At 36.5% G+C, this 13,318-nt stretch overlaps 1 protein-coding gene across 1 annotated transcript; it reads left to right on the forward strand.

Annotated features, from left to right (window-relative positions):
- The first annotated feature begins 9,542 nt into the window (after positions 1–9,542).
- Positions 9,543–12,584, forward strand: LOC114915338 (uncharacterized). Its single transcript, XM_083068944.1, has 5 exons — positions 9,543–10,142; positions 10,597–10,693; positions 10,790–10,947; positions 11,985–12,122; positions 12,390–12,584. Exons 1-5 carry the CDS (start codon positions 9,543–9,545, stop codon positions 12,582–12,584), a joined length of 1,188 nt encoding a protein of 395 aa, XP_082925070.1.
- The last annotated feature ends 734 nt before the right edge of the window (positions 12,585–13,318 follow it).

The raw sequence follows: 13,318 nt of genomic DNA on the forward strand, positions 1-13,318 counted from the left end.
TCATAAACGTTCCTATGGAGGATATGAATACTATGGTTATATTTTATTTAAATTCTTTATATAATACTTCAAAGTTCAAATTATATTATTACACTGATATCAACTGCATGCATTTTTAATACAGAAATTATTTGGGTTATAAAATAGGTAACACATGATAGCTATAAAGTAACATTTAGGATATGCTGCTTGTTAAAATTTTAAGACATCAAATTTAAGTATATTGTTGATGATAAAAATGTGATTGAAAAGAATAATTCTATTAAAAATGATTATATAAAACAAGTTTCTACAGAAATTAGATTTTAACAAAACTAATGTATATTTTTCACTTATAATGTGGTGACAAGAAAAATGAATAAGAATGTTAATGCTACAAATGCTAGCAACCACTAATACAAGGAGGATATTCTATATAAGTGCATGACGACTCATCACTAGTGTAAAAATTGGATTTAAAATCGGGCTTTTAAGATCGGTTATAAGGTAACCGATCTTAAAAGTGACGTGGTGGCAATTTTGTAAATAAAATGAACACTTTTAAGATCGGTTCAAATTTAACCGATCTTAAAAGTACTTTTAAGATCGGTTATTTTATGACCGATCTTAAAAGGTATGTCTGACACAACTTTTAAGATCGATTACAAAAGAACCGATCTGAAAAGTTGTATCAGCCATAACTTTTAAGATCGGTTATAAAATAACCGATCTTAAAAGTACTTTTAAGATCGGTTATTTTATAACCGATTTTAAAAGTAGCCCTTTTAAAATCGGTTATTTAAGAACCGATTTTGTATGTAGTATACAAAATCGGTTCTTAAATAACCGATTTTAAAAGTATCGTCAGAAACCTTTTATATTTCCCTCCAATCTCATTCTCTTTAATCTTTCCCTCTATTCGTTTTACTACTCTCTCAAACGCTCTCATTTTTTAAAGAGGTAAATTTCATTGTTGTTTTCGTTTTCATTTTCATCTTCTTATGTCTCTTTTCGTTTTCTCATGCGCTTCTTTTGTTTCTGTTTTCAGGTTCATTTTTTGCTAAATATCGAAGCTGGAACGGCCCGTACTGAAAGGAGAACGGGCCGTTCTGACTACGTTCTTCAAAAATTATCTTTTAACAATCTGGAACGGCCCGTTCCAGTTTTGGAACGGCCCATTCCAGTTTTGGAACGGCCCGTTCCAGTTTAATTTTTTTTTTCTCAGCCAGAACTTTTAAAATCGGTTATAAGACAACTGATCTTAAAAGTTAACTTTTAAAATCGGTTAAATAACCGATTTTAAAAGTCTAAGTTTTAAAATCGACTCTTTTAAAATTGGTTTTAGGAACCGATTTTAAAAGTGAAAAATAACCAATTTTAAAAGCCTTTTTTCCACTAATGAATGTAGATATTATTGATGTAGAATAAAATTAAGTTTCGACATTTATTAAAATTTAACCCATGTAAAATTGAGAAATATTTGCACCCAAAACCCATTGCAACAATGAAACCCGTGACACTGAACCCCCCAACATCCATGACTTTGCAGAAACAGTGAACAAATAAAATCACAAATAAACCAAAAATGCCTGATGAACATGCTTTGATGGCACCTTAGAGGAACCAGGGAAAAATGCAAGCAACCATGTAAAGTTTATTACCCTAGGGTTACAAGTCCTCAATGTTCAGTCTTATTTTACAAATGTTGTAAAAAAAGTTGTTTTAAATGCCAAAAGTACCAAATGTAAAATATATTTTTTATCCACAGATATAATCTAACATTTTCTTTTATATTGGATAAAACTTATTAGAAATTATAAATTTATATAAGTCTCACAAATTCATTTAATAAGTCTTTTTCATAATTTAATTTGTAAGACTCATTAAAATTTGTGATTTTTAATAAGTTTTATTAATAAAAGAGAAAATATTAGAAAAAAGTGTTAATAATATTTCTCTTTATAATGTATATAATTTTTTTTTTCAAACAAAAAAATATCATAACCAAAATCTAACAATAACTTTCTGAGGTAATAAGATCTATTTAAGTGGTTGACTTTTACCATATAGATTGAAACTTTGAATCGATATTTCTTCGATTAAATTTTTTATTTTTAATTCTTTATTTCGTTAATTAAATACTGAGTTGAAATATTAAAAATCCCTTTCTAATTACATGACAAAATATGAATTAAATGTGTTTGTGTCTTCAGGAAGAATGACCTAGATTATTTCTTGTATTACAAATTTTTAGGAGAAATCTAGTTTGATAGTGACACAACATCGTAGGCGTTTCCTCTAGGATAAAAATGGTGAGTCTAGATGTTGGAACATGGTTTGAGGGGACCAAATCATCAAACCAAAAACCCATAGGGAATTAGGAGTTTGGGATGTTAGGCATGTAAACACTTCTCTTAAGAAAACTCCTCTCGAACCTATTGCTCACGAAAGGCACACCCTGGGTAAGCTTAACTCCCAAATATATAGTTACACATTCAGTACTTGCCCTTTTAATTAAAAGAGAAGCTTATTACACTTAGAGAAGCATCATAAAAGCAGTTAACATCCTCTTACCCAAATTTGAGACAAAACTAGGATTAGGAGAACCATCTATCTTTTTCATTGATTGGCTTGGAATTAGTCCTTTATGTGTACTTGTCCCATATGTTCAAATATTTAATACTCAATTACAAGTCGCAAACCAATGGCAAGAAAATACTTGAAGCTTGAATGTTCTAACTATGACCCTCACTCAAGCCCTACAACAAAGAATCCAAAGCATTACCATTTCCTAGAATTCTATCGAGACTAATAGTTATGTAAGAACTAACATCCCTTCAGACTATTATTCAATAGCAACAATGCACAAATTCCTTATAAGTGTGGACCAATACCCTCACCTAATTCAAAAGAAAATTTGGTGACTACCTATTCCAAAAAATTGAGGTTCTTAAGCAAAAGGAATGCCATCTCTTGAAATTTGCAGCTTGTGAATGTTGCTCTTTACCTGTGGAGGATATTTTTCATCTTCTCAAAGATTGTCCTCATTCACAAGACTTTGGAATATAATTGATATTGCCTCCAAACATTTATTGAACTCTAGTAATGCTCTTACTTGGATTATGAAGATATTGAACCAAAAGGAGACAACTAAAATCATGATGTTATTTGGTGGGCATGGAAATGAAGAAATAACATGATCCTTAATCAAGGAAAATGGAACATATTATATGTACTCCGAAACATCTATGTATAACATGCTAGCTTTGCCTTCTTGAACCAAGAGCTTCAAGGCGATCCTAGGATTCATCTTTAGACCCCACCCATTAGCTCCTTTGAGAATATGAATACATATGGTAGCTTCAAACCCTTGATAGGTCATATGGGGTCATGGAGTTGCTCGTGATGAAGTTGGGAGATATGGCTGCATGGTTTCACAATAGCCATAGGCAAATGGGAGCATATCCAAGCTGAGCTCTTGGCTATCTAACATGGACTCACTTGGTGTTGGAATAAGGGCCTCAAGAAAATAGTGTGCAAGTTTGACTACCTTAAAATTATCAATTTGTTGAATAATTGGGATGAGAGGGAAACAAGACATCATATGCTTAGTGAAGTGTTATGGGATATTTATAGCATCATGTAGAGAGATTGGGATATTTCGCCCCAGCACATCCACAGAGAAGCCAACTCAGTGGTGGATACTTTATTGGTCTAGAGATTTAGGAATGGAGGCATCAATGGTTGTTGGGACAAACCTCCCAATCTCGCTCTTGCTCACTTTGATAGAGATTTTATGCTTACTAGTGATAATGATGCCAAATGTTATCAAATAAAACTAGTTTCCCCTAGAAATTTTGTAACATAGGGAACCTAGGTCAGAATCCATAATCACAAATCATAGAACACAAATCTTGACTTGCAAGTTAGCTAGGGAATTTTTATCAAACACCTTATGTGCAAAAATTATAAACTGAAAATTAAACTCAAGAATCACAAATTTGAAAATCCAATCAGATAAAACATCGATTCAAGTTTCAATTATTCTAGTATAAAAAATATAATATGCATTCCAACATTTAATGTTTAATTCAAATTAAAGAAAAAAGAACACAATCGTGCTCTATGAAAACCCTACGAAGACAAATTTGTTTCATATTGTTCCAATCCAAATTGAATCCAATTTGGTGTTCTAAAATTAATTTGAATTAATTATGTTCTTCAATTAATCAAAATGAAATTCATAATCATGAATTTAATACAAAATTAGTTGAAGAATATAGAAGATGAGAAAAATTCAGATTTGAGAGGATTTTACCGCATAATCGAAAACTTGAATCGATTAAGAGAACTTAGTTGCACATCTCCATCATTGTCCACACACAAATCTGTTCGAAGACTAGATGAAGAGTCTCAGCCAAACTAGAGAGGAATTTTTTAGAGAGAAGAGAAAAGAGTTGAGAGAAACTGACAGAAGCTTCTTGAATAAGAAATCTCAAATCTAAAAAATGAAGTATAAGTATATACAACAAGTCTCATAACACCTATTAATAGTGAAATATAGTGGGTCTAATCTGAGTAATTAAAAACCCAGCCCACTAAATCAACTAATTACATCACTAAACAAATCCTAACATTACAAAACAAATAGAAAATATTGCACAGGGCCGCAACTTTGCACTACCTTTTCGGACCTCTTCCAATCTGAATTGGCTATGGGATTCAACAGAGAAGTTGTAGAACTCTCTCTAAGCTTTTCAACAGTACCAAGAATGTCCCAATCCGAGTTCCAAAGCTCCAGATATGGCTTGCTAAAAATAGAGTATTCAAGTGAGTAAAAATCCAAAAATTGAGTAAGATTACCACAATCATCAAATAATACCACTATTACAAATCTAAGCCAAAACATAAATATAAAATACATAAAAGTCAAAAAGGCCAAATAAATGCATACAAAGTTGCTTCCTAAAATACAGTATCAACTAACAAGCTATTTTTGTACTTCTTTTATGCTTCTCCATATATGGTTTAAAATTTAATAGAACTATTTTTATTTAGAAAATGTTCTTATCATAATTTACAAGTATTTGACTGGAATAGGCATAAGTCTCCGCTAGTCAACACTAGTAGTATCTCATTTTGTGAAAGAGGCACCAATATTTAAGGGAGAAGTAAACTCATGAGTTAAGAATGAATTAGGCTATATGTGATATCCACACCTCTTATATAGGTGATGAAATTTTATCCATAAAAGATAATATCTTTTAGAAAGATATGTTTAAGCAATTATATCTCTTGATAACAAGTGGAAATATTCAAAATAAGATAAATGATTCCTAATGAATAAGAGACAATTGAGATAATGCAGATCCAACATAATAGGAAGAAATTACTTGATAATTGTTCGTTTTGATAATATCCTGGGTGTGTATGGTAATTGTCTCCTTGTGGGCTTGGTTACCCTGTTCATCTGACGTGTTTGGAGTCCAGTGATTAGTTTGGCCTGACTAAATTCGATAGCAGGGAAATTAAATAAAAAAGAATAATTTTGCCACATAAATATAGTTATGTTTTTCGTTCCAAAATCTAACAAACAATTATATTCTCTTCTGAATTCAATTTTATTAGTTTGAGATACAAATATTGGTCGTGTTCTTGTTTTTTTATTGACAATACAAATACTGGTTGCGTTCTTTATTTACCCCATCTCTTTTTGTTTTGCAATTGGACTATTGGTCTTTTAGTCCATTCCACAATCTACTTCCCATTTGGACCAGTCTGCATTTTATTCCGTTGTTGGGCCACTCTTTATCTATTAACAAGACTTTTTTCCAAGGCCTTTATTCGTGTTTAATGAACGCATAAAAAAATAAGAATTAATCACCTATACACTGTCAGTGTAAAGTTTTTTACACTAGCAGTCAATCAGAACCGTTAATAGTATCTTTTCATCTGCTCATTTAATTAAATTAAAATAAAAAAGGCACTATTAACGGTTCTGATTGACTTTACATTGGCAGTGTATTAAGTGATTAACTAAAATATATATATATATATATATATATATATATATATATATATATATATATATTTATATTTAATGGAAATATTAACGAAATAAATTTGTTTGTGGTGGGGGGGGGGGGTATTTTCCTGATTTTTTTTTATTTTTTTTTATTTTCTTGCAACATCTTTCGTATTTTTATTTGTTGCTTCCAATTCCATATTAAGATTTGACATGAATGATTAAAAATAGCTAAAATTACATTTGTATTTTCTTGTCTCAAGTGAAAGGTATATTTTAGATAATGGATTATGAAGTTATAATTTGAAGAAGACAAATGAAATTAATAATATAAAAAAACGTATATAAATATTATAACTTTATTTAAAATCCATTTTTACCATGAATGACAATATCATTTATTAAATTACCATAATAATAAACTCCACATACATTTCTTTTTAAATAAAAAATAAGGTTAATTGATAGATAAATATATTTTTCTGCTATAAAATTTATAACTTTTGTTAATTCTATAAAAAAAATTGTCTTTTTCACGCTTTTGATTTATTATTGATCAATAATATTTTTTTTCACACATTATTTATTTGGCTCTTTTTGTTAAGTTGTGATATCATTAATTTAATTTGTAAACGTGCAAGTATTTTCATTATCACAACAAAGTAACATATGGAAAATAATTTAAAAAAAGTATTTATGAAAAATAAAGAATTATTTATTAGCTAAAATTAATTTATTACAATCAAGAACAAATATCATATCTACATAGAACATTTTATTAATTATGGAGTATATAACATTTTATTCCTTTATCTTACATGCTTACAAGAATCCACTATATAGGTTACCTTATGGCCATGAGCATTGGCATGTAAAATCAGTTATCAAAATCAAGTAAAAGAATAGTACTTAACTCAAATATAAAAAAAATAAAAGAAACACTAGGGTCAAACTGGTGGTAGAGGTTAGGATAGAATGCATATTATTTTAGAGTTATGTTTGAATCTTGGTGTCATTATAATTATGATAAATCAGAAAAATATTAAAAATAAGAATGTGACTTTAATAAAAAAGCATAAAAAGTAAAATTATAAATACCGATATTGATATCAATAAAAACCATTAATCCAATCAAAAGAAATATTGATGGGTATTTTATGACATCTTGTGTAACGTAGTTTTAAAAAAAAAAAATGGTGGCTGATTTAGTAGCCCGGAACGGGCCGTTTCCAATCTAGAACGGGCCGTTCCAAGCTATTAAATTAAACTGAAATTCGTGGTTGGGAACGGGCCGTTCCGGAGGGAGAACGGGCCGTTCCAAATTCCAGAACAGGCCGTCATGGTTGGAGAACGGGCCGTTCCGGAAGGAGAATGGGCCGTTCCGGAGGGAGAACGGGCCGTTCCAAATGAGTCCCGGAACGGGCCGTTTTGTTTTCAGAACGGGCCGTTCTGGGCGTGGATTTTGTGTGTGAATTGGGAGTTCGGAACGGGCCTTTCTGGCCTCTCCGGATTGCCTATAAATAGGGGTGAGGGGGGGCCGTGAGGAGTTCTGATTCTAGAGAGAAGGTCTCTGGGTCAGTGAGCTCCTTTCTCTCCCAAATTTCTCTGTTTAACTCCTTTTCTCCTCTAGATCAATAACTCCTTCTGTCTTTTCTTGAAATTCAGATTAGAAAGCTTGTTTTGGGAGGACTGAAGTTTCGAGTTAAGCCTCGAGGGGAAGATCTACTTTTGTTCAGTCTTTGGCTATCTGAGCCAATCTTCAGGTAAGGGAAGCTAGAATGTTTGTTATTTAGGATGTATGTGAGTTTACAAACTCAATGGGATTAGGCCGGGCGCATGTTGAGTGTGCCAGGCGTGGAAGAGCTCAAAGCTCTTGGGTTGGTGTTAGGCTAGGTGCGAGCTGACTGCGCCAAGCTAAATTATATTTATAAATAATTGTTTTAAATTGATGCTTAGGCATGTTTAAAGTTAAAGTTTTAGATCATATATGTATGTATGGTGCGACATGATTCATATGTATGTTTGTAATGATACGTATGAATGTTTGAATATGAATATATTTATTGATCATAATGATGGATAGATCATTTATGATGAATGATGCATTATTGCATGTGATGTCTTATGACATGTGTATGATTGTTGATCATGATGGTGGGCAGACCATTATGATGTATGATGCATGATTTCATGTGATGCCTATGGCATGAGTCTAGCCTAGGACTTGAGGAGAGGAAAAATATTTTCGAACTGGAAGAGCTCACATAGAGTCTCTTGAGAGTGGTGCTTGGATAGGCCACTGATATATGAGAGTGGTGCTCTGGGAGGCCACTGGATTTGGGAGAGTGGTGCTCAGATAGGCCACTGGGTTGGGTGAGTCTCCTCTAAGTCCTTAGCTAGTGTTGGAGCGGGGTATGAGGTCGAGGGTTATTCCCTTAACCAAGTACTCAGGAAGGTGCGTGGATCCTTGCGGATAGTCAGTGGGCGAACTCCACTATTGACTTGGTTAATGCATGCCAAGGTCGTGGTAAGCCCGTACCCAGCTGTGCTATACCTGACGGTGGATCTGGACTTCCAAGTTTGTAAGTGACATCATCCGAGTAAACCCGAGGGAGGATTATATCCTGTTTAGCTGTGACCGAGCGGGCGCTTTGGGCGTGAAAACGGTTGGGGTGGTTTCGGTAGGATGGAATGTCACTTATACAACTTTATTGTTATGGAGATCTCCTAGGTGTATGCTTGACGACGCATTTGATGATTTATATGCATTGATATCTGTCATGAGATGCATTTACTGCATGATTATTGACATGATGAAGTGGGGTGTTTGACTTCATGTTTGATGAATGAATGATTGATTGAGATGAAAGGTTCCTTAAGAACAAGATTTGGGATGCATGTGTAGTATAAATTTTTATTCTGTACTTGTATTATTGATTTTTGAATTCTAGTTTACCCTTTTGTTTTCCATGTGGTGGAACTGCGATGATCATACTTGGTATGGGAGCAGGTCAGGGATAGCTTGGGAGTAGAGGTGATCGTTGCGAGACAAGGAGCTGAGTCTCGTGTTTTGAGTTACCATTTTGGGTAACATTCTTTTTGTCAGTGCTTGACCGGCACTAAGGAATATTTTGGGATGACTGTACATATATGGTGCTATATTTTATATACAGAAACTTAATTATTTTGATCTTTATATTTATGCATGTATGTATGTGTTATCCAGTTTAATATTCTCTTAGTTAACTAGTTGTAGTGCGATTCCACTAAGTGTAGAGACCGTGGCGGGTCGTTACACTTTTATGGTATCAGAGCCGGTCGAGTCTTTTAGGATACTCTATGGGGAGTGATTCTTCTAGGTTTCTGTTGTGTCATATCTCTGATATGTGCTAGCCTTTGGTGAATTGTGGGGGTATTATGTTACTAAATAGGATGTTTGAATTCTTGTAGTATGGTGAGACCCCAGTATGACCAGATTGCTAGGGCCATGGAGATGATAGCCATGGCGATGCAGCAGCAGAGTGCTCACTTTGCTCATATGGAGGCAGCTAGAGTTGCGACTGAGGCAGCTAGACCGGTGGTCTCTCAGGAGGGGAGAGATTTAGCAGAGTTCAGGGGCTGTCAGCCTCCTCAGTTTCGAGGGGATTCAGATCCTGATGTGGCAGATCAGTGGTTGAGGGACATGGAGAAGATTTTCAGTGTTTTGGGATCTTCTGATGAGAGAAAGTTGGCTTATGCAGTTTACATGTTGGGGGGCGAGCCTGAGTATTGGTGGAGAGGCACCAGGCAGATGTTAGAGAGCAGGGGTGTGATTGTTGACTGGGATTGCTTTAGGAGGGTCGTTTTGGAGAAATATTTCTCGGATAGCGTTAGATACGCTAAGGAGGCAGAGTTCATGAGATTACATCAGGGGAGCTTGTCTGTTTCTGAGTATGCAATGAGGTTTGAGCATTTAGCTCGTTTCTACTCTCAGGCCATATCTGAGGCTTGGAGATGTAGAAAGTTTGCAGAGGGTTTGAGACACGAGCTGAAGAGGGTCATAGTCCCCATGTCCATAGTGGAGTTTCCTGCCTTGGTTGAGAAGGCAAAGACTGTTGAGAGTTTGGAGAGTGGTGGTAGCAGCGATAAGGCTACTAGAGTTCAGGAGGGATCATCTGGGTCCAGGAGGGGAGGCCAGTAGAGGGGACCCTATGACAGACCTGTACAGTTTCAGAGAGGAGCTGTTAGTAGGGGACCTCGACCTGTTACTCCTCAGGGCGGAGCACAGTCGGTGCGGTGCTATCGATGTGGAGGAGCACATATGGTGAGGGATTGTTCCCTTCCGGGGAATGTTTGCTTTAGATGTGGTAGGCCAGGCCACATGTCTAGAGATTGTCAGACACCGCCGACTTCATCTGGGAGTGCCCCGAGGCCACCCAGACCTACAGCTGCGGGGAGAGTGTTTGTATTGTCAGGTGCAGAGGCTTCCACTTCATCAGACTTGGTGAAGGGAAAGGGGAAGGCAGCAGGTGAGGATGTTTTATTTTTGTTCGATTCTGGTGCCACGCATTCTTTAATTTCTGCTGACTGTGTAAAGAGATTGGATTTGTCAGTATTTTCCTTGCATGTTGATTTTTTCTGTGTCTACTCCGGCTTCAGTTTCTGTGGTGATGTCGGAGATGTGTGTGAGATGCTCGATAGAGGTGTCTGGTAGGAGGTTCCGAGTGAACCTGATTGTGTTTCCCATGGTGGATATCGACATAATCTTAGGGATGGATTAGTTATCTGCCCATCACATCCTTATAGATTGTGCTCGGAGAGAGTTGGTGTTTTCTCAGTTAGAGAATGAGGTGTTAGTATCAGCAGGTCAGGCTGAGCAGTTGATGAGGGATGGGGCTGAGTGCTTCATGTTGTTTGCAGCTTTGAGTATTGAGACAGAGAGAGTTATTGCTGGGATCGAGATTGTCAGTGAATTTCCTTAGGTGTTTCCAGATGATGTGCCAGGACTGCCACCCAAGCGTGATGTTGAGTTTAGCATTGATCTGGTACCAGGTGCAGTACCGGTATCAGTGGCTCCTTATAGGATGGCTCCAGCTGAGTTGGTAGAGCTGAAGAAACAGATTGAGGATTTGTTGGAGAAACAGATGGTGAGGCCCAGTGTTTCTCCTTGGGGTGCCTCGGTACTCTTAGTGAAGAAGAAAGATGGTAGGGCCCGTTTGTGTGTTGATTATCAGCAGCTGAATAAATTAACGATAAAGAATAAGTATCCACTTCCGAGGATTGATGATTTGATGGATCAGCTGAGGGGAGCTTCAATGTTTTCAAAGATTGATTTTAGATCTGGATACCATCAGATCAGGATGAAGGAGAGTGACATACCGAAGACTGCTTTCAGGACTAGGTATGGCCACTATGAGTATGTGGTGATGCCTTTTGGTGTCACTAATGCTCCAGCAGTGTTCATGGATTACATGAACAGGATCTTAGACCGTTCTTGGACAGATTTGTGGTGGTCTTCATTGATGATATTTTGGTGTATTCTAGATCATTGGAGGATCACCGTGAGCATTTGAGGTCAGTTTTGGAGGTGTTGAGGGAGAGACAGTTGTATGCCAAACTGTCCAAGTGTGAGTTTTGGTTGTCCGAGGTGAAATTTTTGGGGCATGTGATATCGGCAGAGGGGATTGCAGTAAATCCAGCCAAGGTGGAGGCTGTGATTCAGTGAGAGCGTCCGATGATTGCTACAGAGATTAGGAGTTTTGTTGGGTTAACGGGTTACTATAAGAGATTCATGAAGAGTTTTTCTCGAATAGTAATGCCTTTGACTTAACTGACTCGAAAAGATCAGCTTTTAGTTTGGATGGACGCTTGTGAGTAGAGTTTTCAGGAATTGAAGGGGTGATTGACTACTTCTCCAGCTTTGGTGTTACCTGACACTGGTGAGTATTTTGATGTGTACTGTGATGCTTCTCACCAGGGGTTGGGTTGTATGTTGATGCAGGAAGGGAGAGTAGTAGCGTATGCTTCGAGGCAACTTAAGACTCATGAAAGAAATTATCCTACTCATGATTTGGAGCTTGCATCTGCGGTGTTTGCATTGAAGTCATGGAGGCACTATCTATATGGTACGAGATTCAGGGTATTTAATGATCAGAAGGAGTTGAATATGAGGCAGAGAAGGTGGATGGAATTCCTAAAGGACTTTGATTTTAAGTTGATGTATCATCCTGGGAAGGCGAGTGTGGTAGCGAATGTATTGAGTAGGAAATCCATTCATGTGTCAGTTATGTTGATTAAGGAGTTGGAGCTGATTGAGTAGTTTAGAGATTTGAGACTAGAGATGGTGGTTGTTCATGATCATATTAGTTATGGTATGATCACCATAACTAATGAGTTCTTTAGACAGGTGGGAACTAAGCAATTACAAGATCTAGAATTGTTGAGGATTTTGGGATTGCTTGGTATTAAGAGGGCAGCTGGGTTTGAGCTTAGTGCTTTGAGCTTAGTGCTGATGGAGATTTTCGAGTGGAAGTGTGATAATGTCACTAAGGACTTTGTGGTTCGGTTGCCTAGGACAGCTAGGAACAATGACTCTATCTGAGTGATTGTTGATAGGTTGACAAAGTGTGCGCACTTTCTTCCTATCAAGAGGTGGTCCTTGGAGAGGCTTGCATAGTTGTATATCAGGGAGATAGTACGGTTGCATGGAGTGCCTTCCAGTATTATCTCTGACAGAGATCGAAGGTTTACTTCCAGGTTGGCAGACTCTACATCAGGCTTTGGGAACAAGGTTGAGGTTGAGCTCTGTTTATCATCCACAGAAAGATGGTCAGTCGGAGAGGACAATTCAGTCAATGGAGGATCTCTTAAGAGCTTATGTGTTGGATCATCTGGGTAGCTGGGAAGAGGTGTTACCATTGGTAAAGTTTATTTATAATAACAGTTATCACTTGATTATTGGCATGACACCTTTTAAGGCTTTGTATGGTAGGAGGTGTAGAACTCCATTATGTTGGTATCAGGAGGTGAGTCAGTAGTGGTTGGTCTAGAGTTAGTTCTTCAGACTACTGAGATGGTGAGATAGATTCAGGAAAGGTTGAGGGTTACCCAGAGTTGATGAAAGTCCTATGCTGATAGGAGGAGGAGACCTCTAGAATTTGAAGAGGGAGAGCATGTGTTTCACGTTTCACAGTTAAGGAACTACATCAGAGACCTGAGTCAAATAGTAGAGATGGATGAGGTGCAAGTTAGAGAGAACTTGACCTATGAGAAGAGATCGGTAGCTGTGGTTAATCACAAGTTGAAGAAGCTTTGTGGCAAATCCATCGGCTTGGT

Source organism: Cajanus cajan, chromosome 1 (assembly GCF_000230855.2).
Source record: "Cajanus cajan strain Asha chromosome 1, NIPB_CcT2T_4, whole genome shotgun sequence".
NCBI lineage: Eukaryota > Viridiplantae > Streptophyta > Magnoliopsida > Fabales > Fabaceae > Cajanus > Cajanus cajan.